General features: G+C 39.9%; 1 protein-coding gene across 23 annotated transcripts in view; it reads right to left on the bottom strand.

Moving 5' to 3' along the window:
• Window positions 1-18,388, bottom strand: part of SNAP91 (synaptosome associated protein 91) — a 174,568-nt gene that overhangs the window by 64,028 nt on the left and 92,152 nt on the right. For all 23 annotated transcript variants that reach the window (XM_060419408.1, XM_060419407.1, XM_060419406.1 and 20 more), the window contains 3 exons: window positions 13,805-13,832; window positions 7,301-7,410; window positions 5,122-5,237 (listed from right to left, as the gene is read on the bottom strand). In XM_060419408.1, coding sequence (XP_060275391.1) covers window positions 5,122-5,237; window positions 7,301-7,410; window positions 13,805-13,832 — 254 coding nt within the window. The remainder of the gene's footprint in view (window positions 1-5,121; window positions 5,238-7,300; window positions 7,411-13,804; window positions 13,833-18,388) is intronic.

Genomic DNA, 18,388 nt, shown 5'->3' on the forward strand with positions numbered 1-18,388 from the left:
TTCTTCCTTTCCTATTTGGATACAGAGACAATTTTATTTCTTCCTTTCCAATTTGGATGCTTTTTATTTATTTTTCTTGACTAATTGCTCTGGCTTAGACTTACAGTACTATGTTGGATAGAACTCAAGAGAGTAGGCATCTTTGTCCTAATCTTAGAGGAAAATGTTACAGCTTTTCATCATTCAGAATCATGTTAGCTGTGGACGTGTCATATATACCCTTTATTATGTTGAGATACATTCCTTCTCTACCTAATTTATTGACAGGTTTTTTTTTTTAATCATGAAAGATTGTTGAACTCTGTTAAGTACTTTTTCTGCAACTATTGAGATCATCATATGATTTTCATCCTTTATTCTACCATGTGGTGTATATCACCAGCAACTGTCAAACCATCCTTGCATTGCAAGGAGAAACCCCACTTGATCATAGTGTATGATCCTTTTAATGTCCTGTTGAATTCAGTTTGTAATATTTTGTGAAGGATTTTTGTAGTTTTATGTTCATCAGGAATGATGGCCTGTTATTTTCTTTTCTTTTAGTGTGTGTATCTGGCTTTGGTATGAGCGTAAATCTAGCTTCAAAAAAGTAAAGGTTGGAAGTGTTCCCTCTTTTCAATCTTTTGGGAAGAATTTGAGTAGGACTGGCATTAATTTCTGTTTAAATGTTTGGCAGAATTCACTCGTGAAGCTGTATGATCAAGGGTTTTTCTTTGTTGGGAGGTTTCTGATTTCTGCTTCAATTTCCTTATGTATGTAAGTCTGTTCAGATTTTCTTTTTTGTCTTGACTGTCAGTTGTATGTTTGTTGGTCAGCTGTATCTTGGTCAGCTGTATGTTTCTAGGAATTTATCCATTTCTTTTAGGTTATCCAATCATGGCATATAATTGCTCACAACAATCTCTTATGATTCTTTGCATTTTTATGGTATCAGCTATAATGTTTCCTCTTTCATTTATAATTTTAGTTTGGGTCATTGCCCTTTTTTCTTATTTAGTCTAGCCGAAGGTAATTTTGGGCTTCCCAGGTGACTCAGTGGTAAAGAATCCATCTGGCAATGAAGGAGACGCAGAAGATGTTGGTTTGATCTCTGGGTCAAGAAGATTCCCTGGAGTAGGAAATGGCACCCCATTCCACTACTCTCAGCTAGAAAATTCCACTACTCTCAGCTGGAAAATTCCACTGACAGAGGAGCCTGGTGGGCTACAGTCTTTGGGGTCACAAAAAGACAAACACAACTGAGCATGCACACACGCAAAAGTAATTTTATCTTTTCAAAAAACCAACTCAGTTTTGTCGATCTTTTCTAACATCTTTCTGGTCTCTATTTCATTTATTTCTGCTCTAATCTTTGTTATTTCCTTCCTTCTGCTATCTTTGAGCTAAGTTTGTTCTTTACCTAATTCCATGAGATGTAAAGCTAGATTGTTTGAGATCTTTTTTTCTTAATGGAGGCATTTAGCACTATAAATTTCCCTCTTAGTATTGCTTTTGCAGCATCAGATAAATTTTGATATACTGTGTTTCCATTTTCTTTTGTCTCAAGATTCTTTAAAATTTCTTTTTAATTTCTTCTTTGACCCATTGGTTGGCCATAGGTTATAAAATCTCCATGTATATGTGAATTTTCAAAGTTTTGTTATGTTACTGATTTCTAGTTTCATACCACTGAAGGGCAGGAATAATACTTGATATGACTTCAATCTTCTTCATCAAAATTTTCTTGTCCCAACATTCTCCACCCTGGAGAATTTTCTATGTGCAATTGAGGTGTTTGGGTGAAGCTCCTACTAGGTCTCAGAAAGAGTCAGACATGACTGAGTGACTTCACTTTCTTTCTTTCTTCTTTTCTGAAACTTCTACAATGCTTATCTTCATTCATTTCATGATGTCCCATACGTCCTGTATGCATCCTCTTTTTTCCCTTTTTATTCTTTTAATTGGCTATTTTCTAATTGCCAACTGGCTATTTTCAAACCCTATCTTTGAGTTTGTGGATTTTTACTCTGTCTGATTCAGTCTTCTGTTGAAGCTCTCTACAGAGTTTTTCTTTTCAGTTCCGTCATCATATTCTACTTTATTCAGAATTTGCTTTGTTCTCTTTTATAGTCTCTACTTTCTTGTTTTGTTCATGTATAGTTTTCCTGATTTTGTCTTCTTGCCTGCATGTGTTCCCTTGAATCTCACTGAGCTTCTTTAGGATGATTATTTTGAATTCATTAGCAGACAATCTAGATTTCTTTAGGGTAAGTTACTGAGCTTTATTAGCTTCCTTTAAACGGCAACCCACTCCAGTATTCTTTGGAAAATCCCATGGACTGAGGAGCCTGGTCAGCTACAGTCCATGGGGTCGCAAAGAACTGGACATTACTGAGTGACTTCTCTTTGGCAGTGTCATGGAGTTTTGTTGTTGTTTTTTTTTTTTTTTTTTGCCTGATTCTCTGTATTTCATGTAGCCTTGTGATGGTGCCTGTGCATTTGAAGGAAAAACACCTCTTCCTATTTTTAAACACTGGTTTTGGCAGGTGAAGATCTTCCCCTGTCAGGTCCCTGGGGTGATGATATTGCCTCTGGGGTTGCAGTTGAATGAGGTTGGGGCAAGTTCATGTGGCTACTCCTGGGCCTGCTGTAGTGCCCATGTTGGTGGGCCTGTTACCAGGATCTTAGGTGGGTACAGATCCTGCCTCCTGGTCCCTGAGTGGACAGGACTGCATTCACAACCTTGGTTAGCAGGGCTGGAACTGGAACAAGGGTCCACTTTAGGGTCTTTAGTTGAGTTCAGGGGTGGTGGGCTTGTTACCAAGTGCATGTTTGGGTGTAGCTCCTACTAGGTCTCTGGGCTGGGAAGGAATAGCCCTGGACTGTAGCTAAGTGGGGCTGAATCAAGTCTGATATTTGCTTGAAGGTCCCCAGTTGGGATCAAGGCCTGTAGGTCTGCCCTTATGGGTATGGATAAGTCTGTCTCCCACTAAGTCCCCAGGTGGGCAGGACAGCTTCCTGACTGCAGCTGTGAGGGGCTGAGCCTAGTCACAAGGCTTCTTTAGGATCTGAGGATCTGAGTCCAGTCACAAGGCTGGACTAAGGTCACTGGGCCTGTCTCTAAGTGTACAGACAGGTATGTCTCCTGACAGATCTCTGGGCAGGTGGGACTGCTCCTGGACCAAGACAAAGAAGCTGGAGCTGGGTCACAGGCAGTTTCAGGGTCCACAGCTAAGACCAAGGTCAGCAGGCCTATTACCTAATGCATGGGTGTGTATGGTTCCCAGTCCCGTAGCAGATGTTGCTGGTGGCAGGATCATGGCCAAAGAGGACTGTGGTGAGTCCACAGGGGCATAGCAGTGTTTCCAGGACTGTTGCCAGGACCAAGGTTGATGAGCCTCCTACCTGAACTCACCTTCTCAAATCAAGCCTTCTTGATCTTGGGCTTTGCAACCTCTTTCCTGGATCCCAAAGCACCCACAAAGGCACTTTTGTCTGTGGCTGGCTGCAAATGATTACTTCTGTGGGGAGGTACAATGGGACACTTCCCATTTGACCATCTTGCTTATGTCATTCCTTCTCTGTTATTTCTATAGTTGTATGAGCCGCTTTCAAACTTAAAAAAAATTTTACTTTGATAGTTTGATGTGGTAGAGTAAGGTATTTAATACTAACTCTGTGAAACAGTGGAAACAGTGTCAGACTTTATTTTGGGGGGCTCCAAAATCACTGCAGATGGTGACTGCAGCCATGAAATTAAAAGACGCTTACTCCTTGAAAGGAAAGTTATGACCAACCTAGATAGCATATTCAAAAGCAGAGACATTACTTTGCGAACCAAGGTCCGTCTAGTCAAGGCTATGGTTTTTCCTGTGGTCATGTATAGATGTGAGAGTTGGACTGTGAAGAAGGCAGAGTGCTGAAGAATTGATGCTTTTGAACTGTGGTGTTGGAGAAGACTCTTGAGAGTCCCTTCCAACCAGTCCATTCTAAAGGAGATCAGTCCTGGAAGGAATGATGCTAAAGCTGAAACTCCAGTACTTTGGCCACCTCATGAGAAGAGTCATTGGAAAAGACACTAATGCTGGGAGGGATTGGGGGCAGGAGGAGAAGGGGATGATAAAGGTTGAGATGGCTGCATGGCATCATTGACTCAATGGACGTGAGTTTGAGTGAACTGCAGGAGTTGGTGATGGACAGAGAGGCCTGGCGTGCTACAATTCATGGGGTTGCAAAGAGTCGGACACGACTGAGTGACTGAACTGAACTGTGAAACTTTAAGAATGAAGCAATAATCAACTTAATTTTATATTGGTATTAAGTATCCTTTTAAATCAAACATGTATAGAAGTGGAATTTTTCCAAAGATCCATGAATAAAGTGGAAATCAAGTACTTACTCTTAACAAGTTTAGTATAGATCTTTTCTGGCACAAATAAGAATCTATCCCAGATTTCCAGTTGCATGAAATCGAATACAATATGAATAAAACCAATTCAGATCCAAAGAAATAAACTACGGAGACTGCACTTGCACAAACCAAATTCAAAATGCTGCCTTTCAGTAATCTCATCATTTCTGGAGGAAACACACAATCTTCTAAGGCCTGCACTCTTAGCAATTACTAAAAATAATCAGGATTTGAGAATAGCTAAGAAAAAATACTCCTGTTGTCTCAACTTTAATAATAAAACCATGTGATTACTTGAATATTTTAACTGTATTATGGGTACTTTCGGGGCTTCCCAGGTGACTCAGTGGTAAAGAATTTGCCTTTCAATGGAGGAGACACAGGAGACATGGGTTCTATTCCTGGGTCGAGTAGATCCTCTGGAAAAGGAAATGGCAACCCACTCCAGTGTTCTTGCCTGGAGAATCCCATGGACAGAGGAGCCTGGAGGGCAACACTCCATGAGGCTGGGAGAGTCAGACACGACTGAGCAACAGAGCACACGCACATAGCACACACGGGTAGCTTTTGTCTCTCTTTCAATGTATATTTCAACCCATCGATGCCATTTTTAGCATTTCTTCCCTCAGTTTCTAGCACCATTTTGCATAATCAGAAGGAAAGAGTAACAAATATAACCTGAATGAAAATAGCTAAACAGAAAAATGGCACAGCTGTCTGATTCCACTCACCTCCCCACGCAGTGGCGCCTCCTGAAGGTGCTGCTGGTGCTGGTGCCGCTGCTGCTGCCCCTGCAGGGGAGAAGTCTGGCTGGAGGTCCAGGAGATCGCTAGACGGTTTCGAAGTGCTGAAAGGCAAATATCATTTTACAATCAGATTTTTGAAATTTTAAAATGTAAAGATGTTTTTTAAATAAAGACTTACGCAGAAAACATCACAGATTTTGGATATATTAAATCCAGCAAGAGAGTACTATTTGTGAAAGTACAGCAGTAAAACATAAGTTCCTCTATACCAAGAGTTGGCCAACTACCTCTGTCAAGGGCCAGATGCTAAGCATCTAAGTTTTGTGGGCTAGACAGCCTCTGTTACCACTTGACTCTGCCAGTGCAGCATGAAAAAGACACAGTGTGTAAACAAACAAACATGCCTTGTTGCAATAAAAATTTATTTACAAAGACAGTGGGCTAGATCTGATCTATGGGCCATCGTCTGCCAACTCCTGCTCCACAGATAACAAAGTTAAATCATACCTCAAGCAATGGCTTACTCAGCAAATCATAGAGCAGAAAGATAAAGGGAAAATCTAAATGCCTCAAAGTAAGGGGGAGTTTTAAACATGTTATGTCTACTGAGTAGCATTTGAAATGCTGATTATGAGGACTCTGACAAAAGGAAACATGCTCCAAATATTAAAGAGAATTATTGGTAATTTTTTCCTTTTCTCTACTTCCTAAAATTTTTTCTATTTTTTTGTATCATGGTAAATAATTTTTATCTTGAAAAGACTTTATTTATAAACCAAAGAACACTAAAATGAATAATCAGTATTGTACCTTTTTACTATGTTAAATTGCAACATATCAAGTTGGCCTGTAAGAGGCCTCACCCATAAACAATTCCATATTTTTTCACTCTTACTCAGATGGGGCTGTGCTTTCCAAAGCTCTTTCATCTATAGAAGTTCCAAGGAAGAGCCTAGAGCTTTACTATTCAAAGTATGATCTCCAAACTAACAGCATCTTGGGACCTTGTTAGAAATGCAAAGTCTCAGGCTTACCCCATATCTACTATATCAGAGTCTTCATTTTACTGTGACCCCAGGTGTTCACTGTCCATTCAGGTTTAAGGAGCACTGGCTTAAAGGCTGCGATATCAGGTACTAAGCCATCAGGGTCCAGGTTCCCCAACCCTCTTTATAAATAGCAGTTCAATCCCTATCTTTTTTACATATTAGATTTGCAAGTAATATTCTTTGAAACTTGCCTAATTTTGGTATCTATTTCATAAGTACAACTGGTTTAAGAGCCAAAATAGGGAAACACTTGTTATTAAGACCTGAATCAAAGCTTTTATAAGAAGCAATTTATCCTGGTATAGAGGCAGAAAGAACTTGGCGTTTCCAAGTCTGTGATTAAAAAACTAGAATCAAGTGAGTGGAGACCAAAAGGCATAGTTTACATGGATACGTTATGTGGATTTATTGCTCAGTTCAAAATTCAAGTCTCCAAGTACAGAGCATTCATAATCAGAGTCACAGATACTACAAGATGGGACCAGAATCTTCTTGAGGCAAAAGAACCAAAGAGCTGACCTAAGATTAATACCTGAGGAAGCCTCTCTTAGTTGGGGCTTCCTTTTAGGCACCTCAGAGATATCATACAACACACAGTCATCCCCATCTTTCTCACTACTATTCTGACTTTTATGTGCTATAAAAGCAATTAGGAGCATCCTGACAGTTTCTTCCTACAAGCAGAGTTTGAGTTCCTCATATGTACCACCTACTTGACCTACTATTGCATTTCATTTCACTCCATTTCATTTTATAGCACTTCAAGACAGCCTTTAAATTTCACAAAAGAAGAAATGAATTTCAGAAAACACTGTCCATATCATCCATTTCAGAAGAACCTGAAATGTGTACATCTTTCTTCCACTTTCTTTCCCAAATATCTGAACAAGGCAATTCCCAGAGCTCAGGTCTTACGTACACTTTGAGAGGTACAAACTTAAATAACTGTATAAAGTGTAGAAGAACTTACTCTGTGTACCTGAAAATAACCCCAAATAGCATATATTCACTGGAATAACATTTCATTTTGTGAAGTCATTTGGGTTCAATACATAAAAATAAAAAAACCTAATCAAAATATTAATAAACAGTTTGCTACATGCTCATGAACTAACCTGACTGGTACAGCTGCCGATGCAGTTGCAAACAAATCAACCGGAGGCGATGTGTCAATAGTTTTAGCTGGTGTAGAATTAGGCGATGTAACAGTTGTGGCTGGAGAAGACTAAAAGGGAAGAGGCACAGCACGCTCTGGTCAAATCTGAACCTACATGACACAAGGCGACAGGCCCCCTACTCTGCAGACCTATGCCATTTGGTAGCTCCTCACGAGAGGAAAAATCTCCAGAAAATTTCAAATTGAGAATTATAATACATAATCAATAGTGGACAAAATATGTTTCAAATATTTCAAGTTATATGTAATTTATATAGAATTATGACAAAGTATTTCTCCTAACCCGGCAATGACTTCTATGCATATATTTATAATCGAAGCCAAATAATAAATTAGGAGCTTGGGATTAACAAATACATACTACTATATGTAAAACAGACAAACAAGGTCCTACTGAATACGTATAGCATGGTGAACTACATTCAACATCTGATAATAACCTATGATGGAAAAAGAAACTGAAAAAGAATTAACACACATATATAAAACTGCATCACTTTGCTGAACATCAGAAACTACTACCACACTGTAAATCAACTATACTTCCACTTAAAAAATAAAATAAAATGAAGGCCAAACATTTTTCCTAAACAAAAAATTAGTGGGAAAGATCTTGCTAGCTGCAAAAATGAAAAAAAAAAAAATCAATTGTAATGATTACTTTAAAACCCAGGCCATTCTTTTCTGCATCTTAAACAGACTGTATGCAAAGTCTTCTCAGATGCCTGTAACATCTAGAAATCTAACTTAAAAAATAGTTCACAAACAGCAGAGAACTATCCCCAAACAAGATTCAAGTCACTGACAGCTTTAGAATAGATCTTCACTAATGTGAAAAGATAAAATTTAAAAAGTGAAATAAAACCCAACATTTATTGTCCTATGCTGGTTTAAGAAGAGGACCTAATAGTCAGCTAATTATTAAAAAAATAAGATGCTTGTATAGTGTGGGTCACAATAAATTGTGGAAAATTCTGAAAGAGATGGGAATACCAGACCACCTGACATGCCTCTTTAGAAATCTGTATGCAGGTCAGGAAGCAACAGTTAGAACTGGACATGGAACAACAGACTGGTTCCAAATAGGAAAAGGAGTACATCAAGGCTATATATTGTCACCCTGTTTATTTAACTTCTATGCAGAGTACATAATGAGAAACGCTGGGCTGGATGAAGCACAAGCTGGAATCAAGATTGCCAGGAGAAATATCAATAACCTCAGATATGCAGATGACAACACCCTTATGGCAGAAAGTTAAGAGGAACTAAAGAGCCTCTTGATGAAAGTGAAAGAGGAGAGTGAAAAAGTTGGCTTAAAGCTCAACATTCAGAAAACGAAGATCATGGCATCTCGTGCCACCACTTCATGGGAAATAGATGGGGAAACAGTGGAAACAGTGTCAGACTTTATTTTGGGGGGCTCCAAAATCACTGAAGATGGTGATTGCAGCCATGAAATTAAAAGATGCTTACTCCTTGGAAGGAAAGTTATGACCAATGTAGATAGCATATTGAAAAGCAGAGACATTACTTTGCCAACAAAGGTCTGTCTAGTCAAGGCTATGGTTTTTCCAGTGGTCATGTATGGATGTGAGAGTAGGACTGTGAAGAAAGCTGAGAGCCGAAGAATTGATGCTTTTAAACTGTGGTGTTGGAGAAGACTCTTGAGAGTCCGTTGGACTGCAAGGAGATCCAACCAGTCCATTCTAAAGGAGATCAGTCCTGGGTGTTCACTGGAAGGACTGATGCTGAAGCTGAAACTCCAATACTTTGGGCACTTCATGCAAAGAGCTGACTCATTGGAAAAGACCCTGATGCTGGGAGGAATTGGGGGCAGGAGAAGAAGGGGACGACAGAGGATAAGATGGCTGGATGGCATCACTGACTCAATGGACATGAGTTTGGGTAAACTCCGGGAGTTGGTGATGGACAAGGAGGCCTGGCGTGCTGTGATTCATGGGGTCACAAAGAGTTGGACACGACTGAGCAACTGAACTGAACTGAATTGTATAGTAACTATCCTAATTCTATTTTCTTTTACTTGGTATATTTAATTTGTCTGTATTCACGAGAGAAAGATGAATGGATCATCTCAAAACAGTCCACTGATACTCAGTTCTGTAAGTGGAAATGAGACATAACAGCACCAAAATGCACAAAGACCAAGATCAAGCAAGGGCCATCGGCCACTGCTATAACAGGACACCTAATTTCAAGCAGACCAAATGTAGGGGAAATTTGAAAAAGAATAAATTAAGAAAATGGACTGAGGAGATAAGCAATGTATAGGAGTTTCCAGACTTAAATAGTATCTGTTTAATAGGTCCATATAGTCAAAGCTATGGTTTTTCCAGGAATCATGTACAGATGTTAAGAGTTGGACCATAAAGAAGGCTGTGTGCCATAGAATTGATGCTTTCGAACTGTGATGTTAAGAGAAGACTCTTGAGAGTCCCTTGGACAGCAAGGAGATCAAACCAGTCATTCATAAAGGAAATCAATCCTGTATATTCATAGGGAGGACTGACGCTGAAGCTGAAGCTTCAATACTTTGGCCACTTGATGCGAATAACTGACTCATTGGAAAAGACCCAGATGAGGAGAAAGATTGAGGTCAGCAGGAAAAGGGGAGAACAAAGGATGAAATGGTTGGATGGCATCACCAACTCAATGGACATAAGCGTGAGCAAACTGTGGGAGATAGTGAAGGACAGGGAAGCCTGGCATGCTGCAGTCCATGGCGTCGCAAAGAGTGGGACATCACTTAGCAACTGAACAACAAATAGCTATTTGCCTAAGAATATGCTTCCCAGGTGACTCAGTGGTAAAGAACTGGCCTGCAAATGCAGTAGGCCACAGGAGATGGGTTTGATCACTGGATCAGAAAGATCCCCTGAAGGAGGAAATTGCAACCTGATTCAGTAATCTTACTTGAGCTTCCCAGGTGGCTCAGTAAAGAATCCACCTGCCAATGCAGGAGACATAAGAGACGCAGGTTCAGTCCCTGGGTCAGGAAGATCCCCTGGAGGAGGACAGGGCAACCCACTCTAGTATTCTTGCCAGGATAATCTGTGGACAGAGGAGCCTGGCGCTGTCCGTTAGGGTTGCAAAGAGTCAGAAACAACTGAGTGACTGAGTATGGGCACAGGTATTAGACTGAGTGACTAAGAATATAGCTCATAAAGAATTCAAAACCCAAAGATAAACAAGTGCCAAGCACCAAGAGCTTCCAAAAAAGATAAAAGATAAACGCAAGAGCAGTATGAATACTGTTGCTCAGTTCAGTTCAGTTCAGTCGCTCAGTTGCGTCCAACTCTTTGCGACCCCATGAATCGCAGCACACCAGGGCTCCCTGTTCATCACCAACTCCCGGAGTTCACTCAGACTCACATCCATCAAGTCAGTGATGCCATCCAGCCATCTTACCCTCTGTCGTCCCCTTCTTCTCCTGCCCCCAATCCCTCCCAGCATCAGAGTCTTTTCCATGAGTCAGCTCTTCGCATGAGGTGGCCAAAGGACTGGAGCTTCAGCTTTAGCATCATTCCTTCCAAAGAAATCCCAGGGTTGATTTCCTTCAGAACGGACTGGCTGGATCTCCTTGCAGTCCAAGGGACTCTCAAGAGTCTTCTCCAACACCACAGTTCAAACGCATCAATTCTTCGGTGCTCAGCTTTCTTCACAGTCCAACTCTCACATCCATATATGACTATTGGAAAAACCATAGCCTTGACTAGACGGACCTTTGTTGGCAAAGTAATGTCTCTGCTTTTGAATATGCTATCTAGGTTGCTCATAACTTTTCTTCCAAGGAGTAAGCGTCTTTTAATTTCATGGCTGCAATCACCATCTGCAGTGATTTGGGAGCCCCCCAAAAATAAAGTCTGACACTGTTTCCCCATCTATTTCCCATGAAGTGATGGGACCGGATGCCATGATCTTTGTTTTCTGAATGTTGAGCTTTAAGCCAACTTAAGGGTCAACTCAAGCTTTGTTCTTCACCAAAAATTCAAAGTTTCCCAATGGAATGTGAAAGAGTAACAAGAGAATAGAAACAACTGACAGAAACGAACTTGCGTGCTGTCCCCTGTGGGCACTGACAACTCTGAAATAAACGTGTGGTTTCTGTTTCAACCGACACATGTAAATAAGCTTAGGAAGTGATGTTTAGGAAATACCGAGGAGAATGTACTGACAGCAATGAATCTACCAACAGAAACGCAGAAATGAAGGTCTCCAAAGGCTCACTAAAAACTGCCTTGTAATAATAAGCTCTCAAGAGATGAGGAAGGGAAAAACAGAACCAAAATAATCCTGTTATTACCAAAAAAAAAAAACCAGTCAAAATTTGATTTGGCCAAAATACCTGAACAGACCATCCTACAAGATCCCAGCATTTTACCACACTGCACTCAGCAGCCCTGTGGCAGAATTCTTTCACAGGCATGATTTGAAATCCAGCTTTGCAGCGTGATCACCAGGGAGCTTCAGTGGTTTGTTTGACTGATGGCGCTCCCTGAGGAACTCTCAGGCAGATGGCCACATGCTGACAGAGTACAGGGTGTCTGGGGTACCCGGTGCAGTCCTAATGCCATCTTTCTTCTCTGTAATAACATTAGTTACATGACAGAAATTCGGCCAAGAGGAAAGAGCACATTTATCGCATTTTTGCCTGAAAAATACAATGGCAAATCTAAACTACTGACCTACAGAACTAAAATCCTTCTTGTCACTGACAACCCTAATCTTGTCCTTACAAGACGCTAAAGGAGAAAAGGGAGCTGAAGGAGCTATGACAGTGATTACAATGGATTGTCTAAAAGACGTGTTTGGAAGGACACCCAATGACGATTGGTTTCTTTATCATCCCAGGTGGTGCTAGTGGTAAAGAGCCCACGTATCAGTGCAGATAGATGTTAAGAGACTCAGGTTCAATTCCTGGGTTGGGAAAATCCCCTGAAGGAGGGCATGGTAACCCACTCCAGTATTCTTGCCTGGAGAATCCCATGGACGGAGAAGCCTGGTGGGCTATAGTCCATAATATCGTAAAGAGTCAGACACAACTGCAGCGACTTAACATGTATGCACCATCAAGGCAGGCACCACATCATGTGACTTATTTATCTCACCAGGCTATGATTCAGAGTTCTTCAAAGTCCTTTGAAACTAGTAAGATGTTACACTGATATATTTGTTCTCAGTTGTAATATAAATGTATGAAAATTTCTCCTACTTAAAAAAAATTTTTAGTCCAGATAGAGGGCTAAGTAGACATTGCTATATGATATTGGACTGAGAAACTAATGTAAGAGAAAATACAAAAAAAAAAAAAAGAAGAAAAAATTACCTTACCTTTCCCCAAAAAATTCAAAATAAAGTTACCATGAAAGTGAAGGTGTTAGCCACTCAGTCAGCCCGACTCTTTGTGACCCTGTGGACTGTAGCCCACCAGGCTCCACCGTCTATGGGATTCTCCAGGCAAGAATACTGGAGTGGGTTGCCATGCCCTCCTCCAAAATTATCATAGGATCCAGCAATTTCACTTCTGGGTGCAGACGCTGCTACTGCTAAGTCACTTCAGTCGTGTCCAACTCTGTGCGACCCCATAGACAGCAGCCCACCAGGCTCCCCGGTCCCTGGGATTCTCCAGGCAAGAACACTAGAGTGGGTTGCCATTTCCTTCTCCAATGCATGAAAGTGAAAAGTGAAAGGGAAGTCGCTCAGTCGTGCCCAACTCCCAGAGACCCCATGGACTGCAGCCCACCAGGCTCCTCCATCCATGGGATTTTCCAGGCAAGAGTACTGGAGTGGGGTGCCATTGCCTTCTCCGGGGTGCAGACTCTAAAGAACTGCAAATAGGGACTTGAACAGATATTTGTATACCATGTTCACGGCAGCATTATTTACAATAACCAAAAGGTGGAAGTGACCTAAGCGATCATCTATGGAGGGATGGATGAACAATATGTGGTCTATACATAGAATGGAATAGTATTCAGACTTCAAAAGAAAGGAAATTTCTGACACATGCTAAGATCTTAAGGGAAAACCCAAACGAACTTTTTGGCCAACCCAATACAACAAGAATGAACATGGAAGATACTGTGCTAAGTAAAATAAGCCAGTCACAAAACAACAGGTATTGAGAGGTTCAGTTTATTTGAGGCACCTAGAATTGTCAAAATCATAGCAACAAAAAGTAGAATGGTGCCTTGCCAGGAGTTGGGGGTGTAGGGGATGAGGGTGGGAATGATGAGGAAATGTTTAAAGGGTACAGGGTTTCAGCTTGGGAAGAAAATGTTCTCCAAATGGATAACACCGATGGCTGCCCAACAATGTGAATGTACTTACTGCCACTGAACTCTACAATCGAAAGTTGTTAAAAAGGTAAAACACACACACACACACACACACACACACACACACACACACAAGACAAACTTACCTTACTTAATGGAGAGGGAGCACCAGATCTAAAAGGAAATAAAAAAGAATAAACACTAAATAAACGTGAATACATTTGTAGAAGCATTTAAGTCTGATGCTTGGTCGAGTATTAACCTGTTTATATATAGACTTTTAGTAATGCATAAACTATTTTCTAAAAACAATTTTTATCTGACATCTGCTTCTAATGTTTTCCATCCACTTAATTTCTAGTGCTAAAAATTCTTAAATTCAAAATCTTTTTTTTGTATCTCTAGCCACTCAGTTAACTACTGGAGTTGATCTGTATTGCCTACATCCATCAAAAACAAACTGCTCAACTTGCAATTTTAAAAAATTTGCCCAAGAAGACCTGGGAAAAATAATGCTTTATAGATTTTTTCAAAACTATCTGGTTTAATATTTTTAAAAGTTAGAAAACCCATGAAGATTAAAGTACGCTGTGATTCATTTAATCAAATTGTGATACATAAAAGGAATACTAGAATAAAAAGAAATCCCTACACATGCCTGATATGTGTCTCAACTTTCATGTCCTAGAGCTTGTCCTTTTTTTTCATGGCTGTAATGAAAACTATCTATGAGAAATGTTCTCGTTATCCTGTGAAAACTTGAGAGCTTGAAAAGGATGGTAACCTCAATCCTTGTTTCTAAGGGGATGAGGGAAAATCAGGATGAAATACATTTCTTTTTTCAGTTAGATTACTGGTGGCACTGATTATGTATGTCATTCCCAGCAAAATGCTTCAGAAACAACTGCCTAAACAGCTTAGATTTTACTACCCTGAATTGGCAGAAAATAAATTAGTAAGGAAGCATGATGAAGGAAAAAAAAGTGATTTCAATAAGAAGACTATCGTCACAGTCTTAGAGGATAGTTTTCTATTTATTTTCAGAGATAATAGCACACGTGGCAGGAGTAAAATTAGCAGAGATTTAGTAACTGGAGTTTAGTACAGTATCATGAATTTTTTGTTTTACTGGATATAGCAAAAGAAATTTAGCAATCTTAGATGCATTTGGAGAAGGCAATGGCACCTCACTCCAGTACCCTTGCCTGGAAAATCCCATGGATGGAGAAGCCTGGTGGGCTGCAGTCCATGGGGTCGCTAAGAGTCAGACACAACTGAGCGACTTCACTTTCACTTTTCACTTTCATGCACTGGAGAAGGAAATGGCAGCCTACTCCAGTGTTCTTGCCTGGAGAATCCCAGGGACGGGGGAGCCTGGTGGGCTGCCGTCTATGGGGTCGCACAGAGTCGGACACGACTGAAGTGACTTAGCAGCAGCAGCAGCAGCAGATGCATTTTAATAGCTCTTACGTTCAACTTCATCTGCAAACACATGCCTGCCATTTCCTGTTTGGTTTTTACTGAAAACGAATGTGAAATAAAGAGATGTCTTACAGAGATCTCTGTGATACAATGAAGATAGAAGCCTAAGGGTAATGCTTGATTAGGTTATGTTTAGTTTGGCTGGTATCTTCAGTATAACATACCCTATGGAGAAAAGGATATATATATACCTATGCTGCTCATTAAGGGTCTACTGAAATAAATGGAATCACAGCATTCTCTGTATCTCAGAAACTTAGGAACCTACAAATCTAGTACTAAGGTTGAAAATTCCCTAATGAGTTTTTGGTTAATAATTTCTTCACTCCCACCATTTCTTCTCTTTAAATATGTGGAAAAGGAAAGGAGTTAGGTCTAAATAAAAATTCAAGAAAGTAATAGTCTTAACCCTGCAAAGCCAAAACAGAAACACAGAAGCCACCTGATATGGTCACTTTCTAACAATGAGTTAACTGAAATTAATTTGTTTCTCTCTCAAGAGCTTTTAATGAATCAATTCTTAGTGCTACTGACACAATGAGAAATATTAATGCAGAAAAGAGAACTGAGGAAGAATGAGAACTTTTTAAACTATAGGTCCAAACTAATATATAAAGGTTTCTGACCTATTCTATGCTCTGTAGCAAAATAAAGATACAGTAAAAATGACAATTTCTCTACCTACTGTTAAAGAATATCATGCTCAAACCTAAGTACAAAATATCATCACTGGCACAAGAATCAGTTTGCCAAGCTCTTGCATGAATGCTATTACTAAATGACACTTGTAGTTACCCTGCGGATTAAGCAAAAATCTACTATCTGTCTCCTCCAATCATTCCACTTACTGCACTGTATCTTATTTGCCTGTCTTCGCCACTAGATGCCAAATTTTTGGAAGGAAGCAATTCTATCTCATTGCTTTATATCAGATAAATATATTGCAGAATAAATTAGCCGAACATCTTAACAGTTATTTTCTTATGAAACTAAACTGTCAGGATGCACGATCTCTGTTTCCATGGACCAGATCCAGGTTTCGTCATGATTTCCTCAAAAAGGGAGAACCAGAGGTGTTCCCATTGGGGCCACTGCTTCAAGAAGCATCATTCATCACTGATTAAAGTCTGAGGGCTCTGAGGCTCAAAGAGGTAAATAACGTGCCCAAGCCTCATCATTCTTTAATGGTGGATTTCAGGCTCCGGTCCAAGCCTGTCTGTGCACGTTTCACATTCCAGCCTGTCCTGATGAAAAACACAGGGGAGCCCAGCACATTTGCTCCTCTCTTACATAATACACGGACTGCTTCTTTTAACCTGTTCCTTAGCTGGTTCCCTACCCTATCACTGGCTGTTAGCCCTTTATAAAAGAAAATGCTATAATCTTTAGATATAAAATATGACATTATTTAAAGCCTGGTACTCATTTCAGTACTTATTTCAATTACTTGGGCTAGAGAAATTTAGTACACAGTGAATCATGTTGGGGAAAAATAAGACATGAATGTAATTTAAGACAAGAATGAATGACCTATAGTAACGTACTCTAAATCTTGTAAAACATTACAAACCATGGATTTTTATGACGAACACAGAAAATGCCAAGATTTGCTACCAATGTGTTAATGGTAAGCTATCAAGAAAAGAAATTTTATTTCTTATTCATAACACTAATCCCTATACAGTTTTGGTCATAAATGCTAGTCAGAAAGATAGACAAGATGCATACGAGAAAAACCTGTCTCTTCCAAATAATTTTAATTACACTAATCTTGAGGTTTCTTGCACCCTCAACAGCTAGTAAATCCACGTATAAAGCAAAATCAAGTTCTCTCTTTAGTTCTGTGGAATTACAGAAACAGTTAATGTACAAATGCATATCACACAGTATTGCAGAAAATTTAAAAACTGAGTTGTCAGTGGATATAAGGCACTAAATAGAAAAGACCTACATATTTTTAGCAGACATTTGAAAATGCTTCTTTTAAAGTATCTACTTAGAATAATTTTATACTGCTTCTGGAAGACAAGAAAACCTCTTTAATTAATTTTCTCTGTAACATTGTCTTTTGGCAGTTCTGCCATAAGCCACAGGTAAATTTTTTGTTTATTAAACAAATGAAGAAGTCTTTGATTTCTAAAATCTCAGAGGAGTATCTGTACAGCCACCTAAGAGAGTTTGTTAGTCTTGATTTAACACCAAAATAAAGTAAAACCATTTATGCCAGTCACCTTGAGAGACGAATTTCAAAAGTATGATGGAAAAAACACAGATATATAAAATGGACAGAAATCTGTTTTAAATGTTTTAAATACCAAATGTGGAATCTTAAGAGTGTTTTTTGCATTTTTAGTAATAACCAAATGCAAAAAAGTCACTCAATACAGTACTCACCCTTCACTTAAGTTCCCAGGTAAGCACAAACATACAAAGAAATAAACAGTTAACTACTATAGTTCATTTATTTTAAAAATAGGGAATAAGCAAAGACAAGTTCAGAGGTGGTCTTAGCCAATTCAGAAAAGAAATCTGACAAGCATTAAATGATTTTAAAGGAGAGAGGAAAATTATGCTCAGTCAAAGGTAATTTAAAACAAAAGACCATTAAGTTTTTATTTTACTACTCTAAATGTCCATAGCTAAATAGCCCAAAAATAGTTTGTAGCAGCCACAAGGGGGCAGCTTGAGATCTGAAGTTAGGCTGATGAAATTCACTCTGGGAGATGGCTTTTCACATGAATGCTGCCTGGCAGATTTAAGCAGGGAAAAGGGTAGACCTGTGCAGGGTGTGAGGACTTGAGGGGGGAAGACGGCAGATAAGCCAGCTTATCCGCCTTGCACCCATGCACATCCTGCATTGCCCAGGGAGAGGCTCTCACTCCGGGATGTGCATATTTCCTCTAGACGGATCCACCAGCCAGAGGAGCAGGGACTCTGCCCAGGCTTCCTGTGTCCTTTGGTTTAAATCCTAGGTAACTCATCTGGCTTCCTAGACACCCTAATATGATGTGGGGTAAGGGGCTGCAATTACTGGAAGTGGCCACCTTCTTTTGTGACTTACTACTCTCATGCCTTTTTAGTTGACATCAATCTACCCGCACAAGTACAATCACCCTTGGCCAACAGTGAAGTGGGGACAGATCTAGGACAACCCTGACAGAGCCCCTCAGAGGTCCTGCCAGTCGTCACTCCGAACAGCTCTGCCATCACTGCCTAAGAGTCCCATGTCATTGTTTATTATTGAAAAT

The sequence above is a fragment of the Ovis aries genome, chromosome 8 (genome assembly GCF_016772045.2).
Source record: "Ovis aries strain OAR_USU_Benz2616 breed Rambouillet chromosome 8, ARS-UI_Ramb_v3.0, whole genome shotgun sequence".
Lineage (NCBI taxonomy): Eukaryota > Metazoa > Chordata > Mammalia > Artiodactyla > Bovidae > Ovis > Ovis aries.